A 16,985-nucleotide genomic window follows, 5' to 3' on the forward strand; every position below is an offset into this window, starting at 1 on the left:
TCAAAACATTTATTCATTTAGTTTTCATTTGTACTTGACAAATGTTTACTGAGTTAATTCAGGATATTACAAATTAGGTAAGATTTTCTCAGTTCAGGAAAAAATTGCAAAGTTCATTGCCTCGAATGAAAAGGGAAGAGTCCTTCAAGAATCACATTATTTAGCTTTTGAATAAGTAGACTTACATAATACAAACAAAATAACTTGTCTATAAAAAGTAAAATACAATGGCCAAAGATACTTCTATCATAAACAAATACAGCTTGAAATTTAGGAATGCACATTAAACAAAATGAATAAAACTTTTATTCAAAAAATTTCCTGGTAAAAAATACACATCTCTGATTGTTTCCTTTAAATAATTCTTAGTTTCAGCAGCATAGGCTGAAATTAAGAAAAATTTAATATGAATCAACAATGCACAAATTCATGTTGTTGTCATTTTTAAAAATTAATGTTCTTCCGTAAGACAATGAATCTCAAAATTTATCTTACCACATTTCAAATTTAGTTATGCCAAAAATTTAGATTTGTGCCTTGAGTGTAGATGTGATCCCCATGTAACTCAGTAATTACACTAAAGTCTAGTAATTTTTATACAGGAAATTTGGATACATATAGAATTTGTGTGTATGCATGTGTGCTAAGCTATATTACCCTTTGATTACTAAATGATAGGTAGATTGAACCTCCTCTCAAAAACTTTGCCTCATGCTACAGATGTAACAAAATTAATTGTTTTATGCCACTTTTATGTATATATTTGGGAAGAGCATGTTCTGAGAACACGGGCTTATTCACATACAGATAAGAAGAATCCATACCTTCCTGCCACCAAGAGATTCACGTTAACAGTGTCTAGGTTAAATGAAGATAGTGTGCTACATCTACAAGAAAATACTTCATATACTCATTTGTCTCTTAATAAACCTGCAAACACAAAAATTTATTAGATTCAAAACCTTGGTTCATTCCTTCATGGTTATTTATTTCTCCTAAATGTAGGCCTAACAAATAAACTATCTTTCTTATGATCCCAATTCCCTAAAAATAAGGAATGTTTCTGGATTTATTGGAAAGGAAGAAACAACTCATATCTTAGTCAGAGTAAAGAAATTGTATTACAAACCAGCTCTGCAAATGGATCATAGTTATCTACCGGTTGGGGTAGAAAAGACATGTTATGATGTCATAATTTTCTTAGTTGTTAAATTGACTCAACCTAATTATTTTATTTGATCAAAATCTGAGCAAAGTTTTTATTACAAGATTAGTGGAATTGGCTTGTCTTCCAGAAAGCTGGGACAAAGGTAGAGAATTCTCTCCAGGTGACTTTAGAGAGATCAGTGGGTCATTAGGTACGTAGCTTTCTGGCTGGAAGAACCTAATTGTCCTCAATAGAACACAGCTTCCCAAGAAATTTCTAAAACTGCATTGCTGCTATTTTAAAATAAAAGCAAGCAGTGGATTTCTACATATATTCTTAAGAAAACCCTGAACACTCTTAAATGACGAGAACTAGAAGAAAGGGAATTTTCACATTCAAAGAGAAAGCATGTTCAAAGAAGTAACAATGTTTTATGAAAGTAAATTTTTACCACTGTAATTTATGGATATAGTCATAAATCTTTTCAGAATGTAATATGCAGTATATTGAAAAGTATCACATTTTGTATATTTATGACTTATTAGGTGCTGAAGAGTCAAAAGTAAATGACTAGAACAGTAACACAATCAATATGAGTATTGATTTCCTTACTTTTTTTTGGAGGTTTTACAATACATTTCACATATTTGTGCTGGCTTAAATATTTCCATGAAGACTTTCATCAAGTTTTTTATAATAGTCTAACATGAAAACATTTTAGGTGGACACTTGTCATTACTGAATATCCCTTCTCAGGATGGCCTAGATTAAAACGTGAATATTTTTTGCTGTAGGAGTAGAGTACAATGATATTTATGTTTGTCGGTTTGTTTATTTATTTTTAGGAAAGTTGATTATGCTCAGCTTTATGTCAGAAAATACCTTCTACAAGAGTTCTTATTGGGGCTTTACCTATTTTATTTTTTTCAAAATGAAAACTGTAGATATGTTCTACACAATTTATGAATTATGAATTGATAAAACATTCAATAAAATTTACTTTAAACCTGCATATAATACTATGATTAATGTATTCAGGTTCACAGCATCCAGAAGCTGAAAATAACAGTAGTCATTAAAAAGGGCTGGTTATGTCTCAGACCGCTTGTTTACCGAAGTGCCTGCTTTGTACCCATCACAGTGTTAGGACAAAATGCTGGCTAACCAGAATTATCAGTCCCATTTCTCTAAAACTACCGGGCACAGGCATAGTCTTTTCCAAATGCTAAAACTGAAGCAGGCAACCATTAATACTTTTGAGAGGAAACAAATGTTAAGTAAAAAGAAAAACTATATAAGGCAAAGTTATGGTTATATTAAAGACAGAATAAGCAGTAACAAGTTAGTACTATTCTTGTGAAGAAAGCATACCCAACGAAGGAAAATTGTGTGCTTAAAAGTGAGCAGTTTATTCAGCTGGGGTGGGGTGGAGGGATGGGGAGAAAAGGCATACAACTGTAATTGAATAACAATAAAAATTTAAAAAAGAAAAAAAAAGAAAGTAGGAAAAAAAAAGAAAGCCATTAACTTTTTTGTGCATTAAACCACATAGCCCTGGCCAGGTAGCTCAGTTGGTTAGAATGTCCTCCGGATATGCCAAGATTGTGGGTTCAATCCCCGATCAGGGCACATACAAGGATCAACCAATGAATGCATAAATAAATGAAAAAAAAAGTGAGCAGTAAGAGGGTCAAGGCAAGGCTTAAGAAATACATCATATATTAAGGTTCTCTATGGGTATGTGTATTGGTTGCTTGACTTGTTTGGAATGTGCTTAATTAACAAATGGTCAGTTTACGTCAGGGAAAAGATCAGCTGCAAAAGGTGAGAATCACAGCTTCTTTTCTTACCTTCCACTGAGGAGGAAACCGATTACCACTGCCAACAAAATGACTCCAACTGTCACAGACACAGCGATTATAGGAATCTGGCTTTGATCACTGGAGGCTGCAACTGCTGATAGAATACACAGAAAATGGATCTTGTGGTTAACGTAATCATACACATTCAAACAGGAGGTGCCTAACAGTCAGCCATCAATGCATGGTTTAAGCAATTCACCCACATCGGCTGAGATTTCCCTCTAATATCTCTTCTCGAAAGTGTGTAATTGAAGACATCTTCAGGAGAAAATATTTACTATCCAAATGGAAATTTGAAAAAAATCATTTGGTCACTGATAATTTCCTTGTCATCATAAAAAATATGTGTAATTGTTTGCACCATAGTCACCTAGGGATCTTAGGTTAGTATGATAAAATAGAACTTAATCCTTGATTTTAAACACTTCAGTCTGAATAGGAGGTGCTAAATCTATGAGATTCGACATGTTTAGAATTTGCATGTGGCTCTTCTCTAGAAAAAAACTGTCTCATGGCCTTAGATTGGACTTTTTTCACACAGACAGAGGTTAAAGTCCAAAATGATGTGATCCTGACCTCGGGAAAGTTAAATGCAGTATCACTATTCTGAATGTAACTTTAGACACCATGATTTAAAACAGAGTATGGTCAGAAAGTATATTTGTAAGTAGGACCACTATTTGAAAAATATCAAGGCATGCATTTAGAACTTTAAGTCTGCAGAAAAATTAGAGTTTTTCACATTATTTTTCTATAAAATACATGAGTTTAGATGAAATACTTTATATTTTAAAATACAATTATAATAATAAAAGGAATATGGACAGGATTAAATAGTTATACCTAAATAATCAAGAAAATGTTTTTTGTGCTGATAACTAAATCCAATTAAAATAAGAAACTCAGAGTAAAATACATTTTACTAACTTTCTCAAGAAACCCTCAGCAGAATACCCCGGAATGCTTACAGTTTAATGAAAATCATTTTGATAAATTCAGAGGGGCATCAGTCCACCTCCAAGAAAAATTGTAAGTCATCAAAACTAATAACAACACTATTTTCCATGTTTTGTTTTTACAACCTCTTCTTAGATCACATATCCATGTTTTGGACATCCAAAACACTTCCCTTTCTCTTCTTGTCACCTGTGCCTTGATTCTTCCTAACCAAACTGACAGACGCTCTGACCGTCTTCTCGCACCCACTACACCTGCAGTACATTCAGGCCAGTCTTCAGGGCCCAATATAATCTGCGCCGGGCACGGGTACAAGAAAAAAACACTATTATTTAAAATCTAAATATATGATCTTATTTAACCCCTTCTTGGATTATAATAGCTGCAATTTAATGGCTCTTCACCCTGTTTTCTCCTAGTCCTTTATACTGAGGTCTGTGGTAGGTGTTTTAATACTAGTGAACAGTAAATGGGGTAGGGCAAAGAAAACCCACTATCACCAATAGACCTTCTTAAGATTTGTTTTAGTAATCTCTAAACACAGATTACTTATACCATTGATTTTTCTGTTTTATCTTACTTTTTGGAAAGAGCATTTTTCTCTTCATTTCTAGAGAAAATCATGCAAATCTGGCCCATGTAAATTATTTGGATTGGGCTCCAATTGATACTCCAGTGTTTTTGAGTCTTATTTATTCTAACAAATCAAGACTCATCCCCATAATGAGTCTTTCTCATATTCTCAACGCACACACCCATTCCCACTTCCTACATTTTAGTGATGTCAAACTTTATAGATAAAAGAGAGTGATCAAGTCCACACTCCATTGTTGAATATAATTGCATAACCTTTTGCTTTACCTAATTCCACTGTCAGAGCCCTTCCTGTCTCTCCCAAGATGTTGTTCTTTTAAAGATCTCCCTCAAAAAGGAAAGTTTATTTTCTCTCATTCTCATTCCCTTTTTGATTACCTTTCTGCTACTTTCAGTCCACAATACATATCTCCTCTTTGAGGAAACAAATTCTTATACCTAAATTCTTAAACTTAATGACATCAGTTCAACCTGAGTTTGAAAACAGGTTCCCTATTTACTATACATGGACCAAGGTAATGATTTAAACATGTAAATTCTCATTTCATTAATTTCTAAATAGGAATAATTTCCTCGAATGACTACAGTTCTGTTAAAATTAGAAATTACACATATAAAGCACTTAGCATAGTACTTCAACTATTGCCAGGTTTAAATAAATTGTAAAGATTGTTTCCACATATTGTTATCTTCTGTTTTATTCACTACCCCTATTTATTCCTATTTTTCATATATTAACTGACTGACTGACCTAGACCTATCCTCCTCATCTAAGACCCAACTTTATTAAGGTCTCTGAAACTTCCTTTATACCTTTGAGCTCTATGCATGGTATATTTGCTAAATGCAATGAGTACTTCTCCATTTACCTCCATGCACAATACAAAGGTATGTGACCTTGTTGACCATATAGCTCATTTTTGAAACTCTCTTCCTCTTGATTTTCATACATCAGATAAGCCATGTTATCTTCTTCCCACTCTGAAGCACTGACTTGTCAGGTCTGTTGGCCTTGCATTCTCTTTCCACACCTTATGAATGAGCCATTCCTGACAAATGCTGACTCCTGATCATCTACACTTCTCTCCTTCTCTCATTTTCTGTGTTTCTCTCTTCCTACATCCTTTCTGACCTCCCTCTCATAAATACTTCTTTGCTCATGACATCAGTTAACTATAAGTTGGAGAGTTGGAGAGTCCCAAATATATGTCTCTGACTCTTATATTTCTTCAAAACATCACTGTATTTTGAAAAGACTGTTTTTCCTTTATTTAGATTTTATTTTCACATAAAAATTAACATGTGTAAAATTAGCTCTTATACCACATCTATCCTCAAGAGCCTTAACATCCATCCATAAATAAACATACCATAAATCAAATGAACAAACCAGACAAATTCAATCTCTTTTTTTTTTTAACTATCACTAAATTTTCTTAGCACCTACTTACCTACTATCTGCCAAATATTTTGTGTTTCTTTTATGGTTTGTTCATGTTTTATGTTTTTTTTCCTAATACCACATTCACTGATTTGATTAAAATCTGCTAGAAAATATACACGGGTCTTTTGAAGATGAAGATTTTAAAATTTAAACTTCGTAAAGTCATACTATTAGAATATGATCCACAGTGTTTTCTTTGGCTCCAAAGTACACACAAACAATGTTCAAAAATATTTCTTTAATCTTGTTTCTCTGATCAAGAAATTAATAGGTACTTAATATCTATAAAAAAAAATTCCCAGTCTCTCCACCTCTCATTCTAAAGCTTCTATTTTTGACCCTAACCAATCTTTCTAGTCTCAATATAAGTGTTTGGAAATGTTCAAAAGTATAGTTATGAAAGACAGGGGCATGATTAATCAGATATAGGGATTAAAAACACAGCAATTTCAGGCTAACCATGGTATTATTTTTGAAGAAAAAATTATGGGTGCTTAGTACTGTCAAATGTTTCATTTCTAATAATTGACAAGATCAAATTTAACAATGTGCTAAATATACACCTAAGTATGAGATGATATCTTGCGTTAAAGTAATTGTTACTGGCATACCAAAATTTTTCAAATGTTTACCTTAATATATTTATGAAATGTTTTTAAGTAATGTAATATCACAAATACTCATACTGGTATGTATTTATCTATTATCTACTGAAATAAATTGTTTTGTATAATATAAAATTAGATGAAGGGCCTCTGAGGAAGAATTTTCATTTTTTTGCAGCATTTTCTAACTTCTTTGATTTTTTAAAGATTATAGTTATTTATTTTTAGAGAGAGGAAGGGAGGATGAAAAAGAAGGAGAGAAACATCGCTGTGTGAGAGAAACATTGATCGGCTGCCTCTAGCAAACATTCCAAGTGGGGATTGGCCACAACTCAGACATGGGCCATGACCTGGAATGGAACCAGTGACACTTTGCTTTGTGGGATGATGCCACAAAGCATCATCCAAAGCATTTCCAGATCTTCATGTGGAAAAACTAATCACTCATTCATTGCTAGTGGGATTATAAAATGATACAGCCACTCTAGAAAACAATTTGGCATCTTCTTACTATATTAAACAAGAAATTACCACATGATCCGATAATCATACTCTGAGGTATTTATCCCAGGGAAATGAAAACTTAGCTTCACTCAAAAGCATGTACTTCAATGTTCATAGTATCTTTTTTGTAAGAGCAAAAACTGAAATCAGCTCGGATGTCCCTCACACGGGTGAATGGCTAAAGGAACTGTGGGGCATACATACCATGAAATACTATTCAACAATAAAATGAAATAAGCTTGATATAAACAATAATTTGGGTGAATCTCATTGCCAATTGAAGAAAAGTCAATTCCAAACTAAAAGCCCACATACTGTATGATTCTACTTATAAAATATTTTTGAAATATCAAAATTTCAGAATCTTCAGATATTTAGAAATTAATGGTGGCCAGGAATTAGTTATGGAATAGGAGTTTTGCCCCAAAGGAAGTGGGTATGGTTATAAAAACACAACACAAGGTATCCTTGTGATGTTTTTACTATTCTGTATCTTGACTGTGATAATAGAAGCACAAATCTACACAACTGAACAAATTTTATAGAACTCAACCCATGCACACAGTCACATACCCACACAAAGGAGTACTAGGAAATGTGAAGTAGATTGGTGGATTGCAACAATGTCAATATGACACTATAAGTGTGCAAAATGCTACCACTGAGGGGAAACAGAAAAGTGTACAAGAGTTCTCTCTGTATTATTGCTTACAATTGCTTGTGAATCTGTAACTATCTCAATATAAGACAGAATAGCAGTATTTCATCTGTTAGATCACACCGATTTGAATCAATAAGTGAGACTTGGATAAAGGAAGTAATAAATTGGGGGAAAATTGTAAAAGAAACACAAAGGTGTTTGGTAAATCTTGGACAAGTAAGGATTGAGACAGATTCAGTGACACTCTCAAAGTAACAAGACAATTCATGTTAAAAGAAAATAGAAAAAGATCTAACTAGTTTGGATAGATGGTTTCATTCATGCTAGGTTTGTTTGTTGGTGTTTTTCTCATTGCTATTGGGAATAAGGATAATATAGGGGGTCAATTTTGTTTTCCAATTTTAAATGGAAAACAAAATTAAAATGGATATTTTTTGAAATAAAGAACAAACTGACAGTATCCAGATGGGACAGGGAAGGGGGATAATGGGGAAAAGAAGGGGAAGAGTCTTCAAAGAACAACTAAAAGGCCCCATGGATAAAGCCAAAGCGGGTAGGATTGAGGGTGGGTGGGGTGGGGGATGCTGGTGGGAGGAAAGTGGAGACAATTGTGCTTGGACAACAATAAAAATAAAAGCAATGACAATTTAAAAGTAAAAAAAAGCCGATAATAATTCTAGTTATAAAATAAAGCTTGACAGAAAAAGAATAATTAGAGATTTTCTACCTAAATCTTCATGTTAAAGTCTAAGATAAATAGTTTTTACATTATTGCTTTAACGAATATTCGCATTTGATTTCAGGGCTACAGTTGTGACATGCAAAGTAGTTTAGATGAAAAGGAAAGCCCTTAAGTGTTATGGCTGAAGTAAACATAAATTAATAAATAAAATTTTAAATGTTAAGTAAATCAATAGCATAATGTGTCAATGTATCATTATTATAAGTTGAATAACCAACTATAGTATTCTTTTTAAACTGTATATTCAAGGTAATTATTTTCACATAATTTTCTTCTTAACATATTTGAATAAGATGGACTTTCATTAGAACTGATTATTCATGAAAACCAGTATTCTTAGCAGGCACCCCTCCCAATGAAAATTGTTGATAACTTTATTTTATTCTAACAAAATGAAAATATGTTTAACATATCATAATTTCTGCATTCTAGTATTTTAGACTGTTACAGAAAAAATATATGACTTTGAAGTACTCAATTATGATCTTAAATAATTTCCCAGCAAAATAAGTAAAGTAATTGCACAAAATATTACACCAATATCTGTCAAATGAATGGCACATGACAGAAATGTTACAGATGTTCTGAAAAGGAAGGTTGTTCTAATTACCAACATGTATCTTCTTGAACTCCCTGTTTGACTCAAAGCCTCCAGTAAGGAGTGATTGATTGCTCCTTAACGTTAAGTTATTGCAAGTACCTACAATAAAAATCCTTTGATGTGCAGGGAGTAAATAAAATAAAATTGAATATAATAAATATAATTATTATTCTGAAATGGTTTTGTAACAAGTATTCTATCCTTTAGAATGAAAAGACTGCATTCTTACTCTCTGGAGAGTAGCTTCCATGTGTTTCTCATGGTGACTTCTCCAGAGCCAAACAAAGACTAACACATAATAGGCGCTCGATACTTCCTTGTTGGATTATATCCCGAAGAGAGTCTACATAAAGGTCAAAAGGTCAAAGTATCTAATAGATACTTTGTACAAAAAAAAGGCATTTGTGAAATGCTTGCAAATGTATGTATACATACTCAAGTACAAAAAAATTCTACACTACCAGGTAGCAGACAAAACAGACCTGAAAAGTTTTTAGTATCTATTAATAACACTACAGTCAACTTTTGTAGTAATAAATATTTGAGTGATATTTCTTTTCCTCTAGAAATTATGTAGAAAAGTATGAACAATAGACAGTATCACATGAGCCTTTGTAAAAGTTTATGGAAAATGACCTCATATTAGTTGTCTCAGTTATCAGATTAATAAATTTTGACAGATCTGGAATTTACTATTTAATAAAAAAGTAAGGAAAGGTATATAAAAGTCTGAGAAAAAACTAGTTGCTGAATATACCAACATCCTAAAACTAAATAGAATTTTGTAATCTTTTAAGAATGGGATATTTTTTGCATATTTTTTTATTGTTGTTCAATTACAGTTGTCTCCATTTTCCCGCCACCACTTCCCCCCACAAACCCACCTCCCACCCTCAATCCTTCCCCTGTTTGGCTTTGTCCATGGGTCCTTTGTACATGTTTCTTAACAACACTTCCCCTTCTTTCCTCTGTTATTACCCTCCCTGCTCCAGGCTGGTTACCATCAGTTCATTCTGTTTCCTTATGTTCCAAATCATTTATCTGATTTTTGGCTTCAGCCACTCTATGTTGTTTCCATATAAATTGTTCTTTATTTCAATGAGTGTACCCTTTGTTTCTGACTAGATCTTTTTTATGCTGTTAAGGTCCTCACTAAGTTCCTTGAGAATCCTTATAACCAGTATTTTGAATTCTGCACCTGAAAGATTGATTATTTCCCTTTTGTTTAGTTCTTTTTCTTGAGTTTTGATCTGTTCACTCATTTGGGCCATATTTCTTTGTCTCCTTATTTTGGCAGCCTTCCTATGTTTGTTTCTATGTATTAGGTAGAGCTGCTTAGACTCCTTATCTTGGTAGTGTGGTCTAATGTCATAGGTGTACTTTAGGGTCCAGTGACACAGCCTCCCTATCACCCACACTGGATACTTGAGGTGCGCCCTTCTTGTGGGCTGAGTACACTGATCTCTTGTAGTTGAGCCTTGGTTGCTGTTTGCAGGTCAATGGGAGGGTTTAACCCAGGTCAGTCAGCTGCAAGAACTGGCTGTGACCAGTGACCACCACTGCCACCTATGTGGAGGATCAGATGTGCAGGGGCAGAGCGGTTGTGCTCCAATGTGGTCTGTAACTGTCCGCTAGGTGCACAGGCTCTGGGGTTTCCCAAGTGGTGCACGCCAAGGTCAGCCCCTTCTTGTATGTTCCTGGGCCATCATGCCTAGGCTATAAAGCAATCAGAGATGGCTGCTACTTGTTCTGGGCTTGAATATTCCCAGGTAAAGCCAAGCTGTGAATCTAAGCTGGCTGCTGCTAGTGTTGGGCCTGGGACAGTTACCAAGAGATATGGGGATGGGAGGCCAACTATTGCTTGTTTGAGAGGATTTAGGAAGTTGTGAAGCATAAGCCAAGACCAGCCATTCATATGGAAAAGTCTCTGTTAACAGATTAGGTGGGGATGTATGGCTCAGAGTATATATAAGGCAGGGCAAACAATGTTAGCCAGGTTGATGGAGTCTCAGATATGACCCCCAAATGCTGCTTCTGTGGCTGTTTGGGTGTGGGTTCAGAAATGGGACATTGGCCTCTACTTGCCTTTTTGTCTAGTAGAAAGCTATCCCCCAGCTCTTGCCTAGATTCCAGACACTTCAGTTCCTCCCTGTATGCCACTGGCACTTTTCAAGCTACTGGTGCTCGAGTTCAGAGGGAGTGAGTCTGAGGAAGTCCATGTGTGGGTTCTTTAAGAGGAACTGCTTGGGACTCCAAGGGTTTCTTCCACTGACTCTGTCCCTGCTGACTTTCACAGCCAGAAGTTATGGGGACATATCTTCCTGGAACTTGAACTCTGATCTGGGGGGCCTGGTATGAGGCTGGAACTCCTCACTCCCAAGATGTCCCTCCTAAATTTTTATCCACCACACAGGGATGTGGGACCAGCCCGTTTTGCATCTCCAACCCTCCTACCAGTCTGGATACATGTGGTTTCTTTAATTCTGTAGTTGTCAGACTTACATTCAACTCAATTTCTGACAGTTCCTGAGTGATGGCTGTTTCATAATTTAGTTGTAATTTTGATGTGGTTGTGTGAGGAAGCAAACATGTTTTCTTATGCCATCTTCTTGACTGGAAGTCCCAAGATACTATCTGATGGCTTTGTTCTCAGAGCTGGGAAACCACACAAGCAATATGCACTACTAATGACACCAAAATGGAAACAAGGCCTGTGAGAATGGCCAATTATAACAAGTCTTTTGTCATAAATCTAGTTTAGGGTGCAAGGTGTGAGATTAAATCATCAATCCATTGTCAATATAAAAACTTTGAGGCTAATTTATTCTTTATTAAAGAATTTTCTGAATAGTATTAAGTGTTCAAATATCAGTAGTTTCAATTAAACCTCAGACATATGATTTTTGCATAGATAATATAATTTTTATGTGGTACCCTAGTCTTTATAAAATTATAGAACACCTAAGGTGATACTTTTTAAATAATAAAAATGTTATTTTCTAGATAATTTAGGCAAACATGCTCTGAAGAGTATACTTGATTTTTCTAAATATCTGTATTTCATAGGTTTATACAATTTTTAATTTAATGATTTTTCTAATCATTACAAAATAAATCTGATAAGTAAGCTCTCATTTTTGTTGGTTTTCAAGAGGAGGGAGTATACATTTATTTTTATTTTAAAATCACTAATTTTTATATAACATGGCTTTTTATATTATGTAATTATGTATAATTATATGTACAAATAAACAAGGAAGTTATCTTTTCCTAATCCCACTTTTAAAGACAAGCCAGTAATTTAAATATTTTGTTTGACATTAAAGAGGATAAAGTTTTGTGCTATTTTATGGGGAAAAAAGGCACAAAAATGTTTTTCCAGAAATATTTCTATATTCTCTATCCAGAGATACTGCTGGGGATTCTGCTTTTTTAGAAACAATCAGATTAGTTTCTGAGAGCACCATTTTCTGGCCAAATTCAATACTAACAAAAGCTCCCTGTGGAGTTGTCATAGAAAGACTAAACCTCATAGCATTGTTCAATAAACCAAGTAAAGGGTAAATGGCCATAATTCAATAAAGTATGGGAGCAGAGGAAAGGATGTCTTCAACAGCAAGGTTTAAACAATTCTTGATGATCTCCTGATGTTTTACCCCCCAGTAGAATTAATCCAATGAAGAGTAGGGACCAACGTGTTAAACTGCTAACCAACCAAAATAGCATGACACAGCCTTCCTACCTGAGAGGGTCATGCCTGGGAGAGAGAGAAGGAGCGAAGACTGACAGAATGCCTGGAGAGAGTATTGATCCCCTGACTCTTTTCTGGGAACCATTACGGAGATATGAGTTGACAGTAATTAAAATGACTTACACACTGGGATGGTTTCAAACTCGAATCTTCGACTGAAGACACCGTAGCCTGCTGCTGTGCGTGCTCGAATTTGGAAGATGTACACTGAGGCTGGTTTCAAGCCCTCTGCAGTTATTGTTGTCTCTTTAGATTTGATGATCGTGTAGCTGGTCTCTTGGTCCTTGGGTGAATCATGTACATACAGTAAAAAAAAATCAACATATGAATTACTAATGACAGCAAAACTTAGAATCATAGATAAAACAAATGAGAAACTAATGCATTTGCTCTTACTACAAATATAATGTGTTAGAAAAAAGGCACGTACACAGTCCAGGTGTTCCAGTTATAATGTTGTCCAGAACTCATAGATGGTAGGTGACAGGTTCTTCATTGGTTATACTCACCTGTCATCTATCATCTGTCATCTGTCCTCTACATACTCACCTTTGGCAAAAATAAATTTGCAAACTTAAAATACATTTTGAAGGACATAAATGATTTGACACAGTCTATTTTAGTACTGTTACACTTGTGCTCATTTATCTCATAAATGTTCTATTGGAGCATATTGAACATGCTGTCTGTTCATAAAAAAAGGTGACAGTGCCTCATACACTACCAGGTAACACTCATGCTTTATATCTTTCATGAATTTGATGCAAAATCATATAAAGGGTTTGGCAGAAGGAATGAGTACTTCACTGGAGACCTTTCATTTCAGTCCCCTAAGTCTAAACAAGTATTTTTAAAAATGTATATGAGCAAATCTTTTTTCATTTTAAAATCTTTTTGTTTTTACCATTTTAAACCTTTTTTTTTAACTTTCGTGATTTGTGTTAAGGCTGGGTGAGTAGTGAATGGAGACGGAGTACAAACAAAATCATTGGAAAGACAGTTTGGAAACTAAAGCAAAGAGAAACTGTTCTTATCGTGATTGCTGGGGAAAGTCTACGCTAACACCTGTAACTCCTCATATCTCTGAAGTTACTATGCTGAATATAAAATCTTAGACTTATAAAAACTTAAAACACACAGTCTCTGCTTTGAACCTTCCCCTCTCATATTTTTCTCTGTGAATTCTTGGCTAAACTTGTCTTTTCCTTAATGTGTTTCTATATGTATTACATTTTGCTAGAAATTAAAGGATAAATTAGAGATAAGTAATGGTTACAAATTCTTTTACCTTTTTAAAGAATTGTCCTTTAATTACAATAACTTGATTGATGTACTGTAAACCATCATTTTCAAAATATTTCAGGGAATTTTGTGTTTACAAATAGAACCATGCATTGCTTTTTTTTTTTTAAAGATCTAATGGAAATAACATGTAGAGTCTTTTTTCTCCTAAGAGAAAAGATACTAAAAACAAGAATATAACATTTATTTCTCAAGCAATCTATAGGGAATATGGTTATTATTTAATCCTCATAGTGCCATTCAAATGCAAAACAAATGCAAACTACACATCTTCTCCCTTGAGGTTTGCAATCAATAGCAGCATACCATGCACATTAGTGAGAATACTGAAATCACCTGCTAAAACACAGCAAGTCCATTCTCATTTTTATCTCCAGCTTTGAACTTGGTAAAATTGGGGTATAGAATTGGTGTCTGGATATTCTCAGAAATGTGGTAAAATTAAATAGGTAATGCATGTGAAAACACTTACTAAACTAAAATGTGTTTTAATTATTATTATTTTAATTTTTAATGATTTGATACATCAAGTCAGCTTCTATGTATGCATACTACCACCAATACAATCTAAAATATATACTCTTATAAACATTCTTTTATAGCAGTTTTATCATTCCTCATTGAGTATCATCAAACATACAAAATTATCTGTGGTTTAGGTATATCCTAACTTCTCTCCTAATCAGTATGGTCTTATTTTTAATCCAAATAGGTTTTCTGATTAATTCCATACAAACAATTAATCTTTATATTGTTAGCACAAAGATTAATATAATACCGAATCTTTAAAGTGTTTAGAATTTTTTTTGAATTTTCCAAAGGATTTAAAGTAGATAATTACTTTTGGCCAAGATGGAAGCATATGTATACATGTTTTACCTCCTTGCACAACCATAAGAAAGATCACAACTAACTTCAAAAGAGAAAACCACCAGAACTACCAGAAAATCGAACTGTATGGAAGTCCAGCAACCAAGGATTTAAAGAAAAAATATTCACCCAAATGAGTAGGAGGGGCAGAGATGGGGAGACAGGGCAGAGGGGACACAGTGTGGCAGCAGTGAAGCAGTGCTGATGTGGGTGGAACGGGCAGTCCCATATTCACATGTTGCAGATAAAAACCGGAGGGGGGCATTTGGGGAGACAGTGACCCCAGACCCAGGCTAGACTGTGCAGTCCAGGGTTCCAGCACCTGAAAATAAAGCCTCATAACTTCTGGCTGTAAAAACCAGTGGGGATTGGGGTGGCAAAAAAAAATGCTGGTATCACAGGAGAGTCTGTTTAAAGGACCCGCACAGTCCTAGAATGTATGCAAATCCACCCATTCTAGGATTCAGCACAAGGGCAGCAGCGAGAAGGGTGTCAATGACATACCGGAAGTGGGGGCAGTGAGCAGAAATGTGACAAGAGTGACCAAGCAGCATTGTTCCCTCTTTGAACCCCCCCCTGTAGACAGCACCATAAAATAGTGAGGAGGGTTGCCCTACCCTGGGAAACACCTAAGACTCTGCCCCTCACAACTTAACAAGTGTATCAGGAAAGGGAGTCAAAGCAGCTCTACCTAATACACAGACACAAACACAGGGAGGGTGCAAAACTGAGAGGAAAAAGAAATATGGCCCAAATGAAAGAACAGAACACTCAAGAAAGAGAGCTAAGTGAAACAGAGATAGCCTACCTATCAGGTGCAGAGTTCAAAACACTGGTGATAAGGATGCTCAGAGAACTCCTTGAGTATGGCAGATGCATAAGGGAAGAAATGAAGGCTACACAAAATGACTCAAAGAAAAATCCATAGGGAACCAACAGTGAAGGAAAGAAGCCACAGTTCAAATCAACAGTTTGGAACATAAGGAAGAAATAAACAGTCATCCTGTACAGAATGAAGGAACAAGCATTAAAGGAGAAAAAAAAAAAAAAAACACAAGGAGTGAATTAAGAAGGTTCTGGGACATCGCCAAACGTGCAAACATCCAAATCATAGAGATGCCAGAGGGAGAAGATAAAGAAAGAGCATGAAATTGAAAACTTATTTGAAAAAAATGAAAGAAAACTTCCTTAATTTGGAGGAGGAAATAGACATACAAGTCCATGAAGCACAAAGAGTCCCAAACAAGATGGATGCAAAGAGGAACACACCAAGACACAACATAATTAAAATGCCAAAGGTTAAAGATAAAGAGAGAATCTTAAAAGTAGCAAGAGAAAAGCACGGAATTACCTACAGAGGAGTTCCCATAAGACTGTCAGCTGATGTTTCTAAACAGTTTCTAAAGAAACTTTGCAGGCAAGAAGGGACTGGTAAAAAGTATTCAAAGTGATGAAAAGAAAGGACCTACAACCAAGATTACTCTACCCAGCAAAGGTATCAATGAGAATGGAGGGACAGATACAGTGCTTCCCAGACAAGGTAAAGCTAGAGTTCATCACCACCAAGCCAGTATTACATGAAATGTTAATGGGACTTATTTACAAAAAAGATCAAAACTATGAATAGTAAAATGAGAACAAAGTCACAACTATCAATGACTGAATATAAAAAACAAACAAAAAGAAAACAAAACAAACTAAGCAAACAAGTAGAACAGGAACAGAATCACAGAAATGGAGATCACATGGGGGGTTATTAGCAGGTAGGATGAAGTGGGGAAATGGGGGAAAGGTACAGAGAATAAGAAGTATAATTGGTAGGTACAAAATAGGGGGAGGGTAAGAATAGTATGGGAAATGGAAAATCCAAAGAACTTATATGTACAACCCATGGACATGAACTCAGGGGGGAATGCTGGAGGGAAGGTGGATACTATGCAGAGGG

General features: G+C 34.9%; 1 protein-coding gene across 6 annotated transcripts in view; it reads right to left on the reverse strand.

Annotated features, from left to right (window-relative positions):
- The window catches only part of EPHA5 (EPH receptor A5), a 322,354-nt gene that overhangs the window by 88,040 nt on the left and 217,329 nt on the right, over positions 1-16,985 (reverse strand). For 4 of the 6 annotated variants that reach the window (XM_045185762.3, XM_024577627.4, XM_024577643.4 and 1 more), the window contains 2 exons: positions 12,992-13,151; positions 2,998-3,103 (listed from right to left, as the gene is read on the reverse strand). In XM_045185762.3, coding sequence (XP_045041697.2) covers positions 2,998-3,103; positions 12,992-13,151 — 266 coding nt within the window. The remainder of the gene's footprint in view (positions 1-2,997; positions 3,104-12,991; positions 13,152-16,985) is intronic. The other 2 variants (XM_024577634.4, XM_024577652.4) reach the window with 1 other exon arrangement.

This window comes from Desmodus rotundus, chromosome 4, assembly GCF_022682495.2.
Source record: "Desmodus rotundus isolate HL8 chromosome 4, HLdesRot8A.1, whole genome shotgun sequence".
In the NCBI taxonomy this organism is placed as follows: domain Eukaryota; kingdom Metazoa; phylum Chordata; class Mammalia; order Chiroptera; family Phyllostomidae; genus Desmodus; species Desmodus rotundus.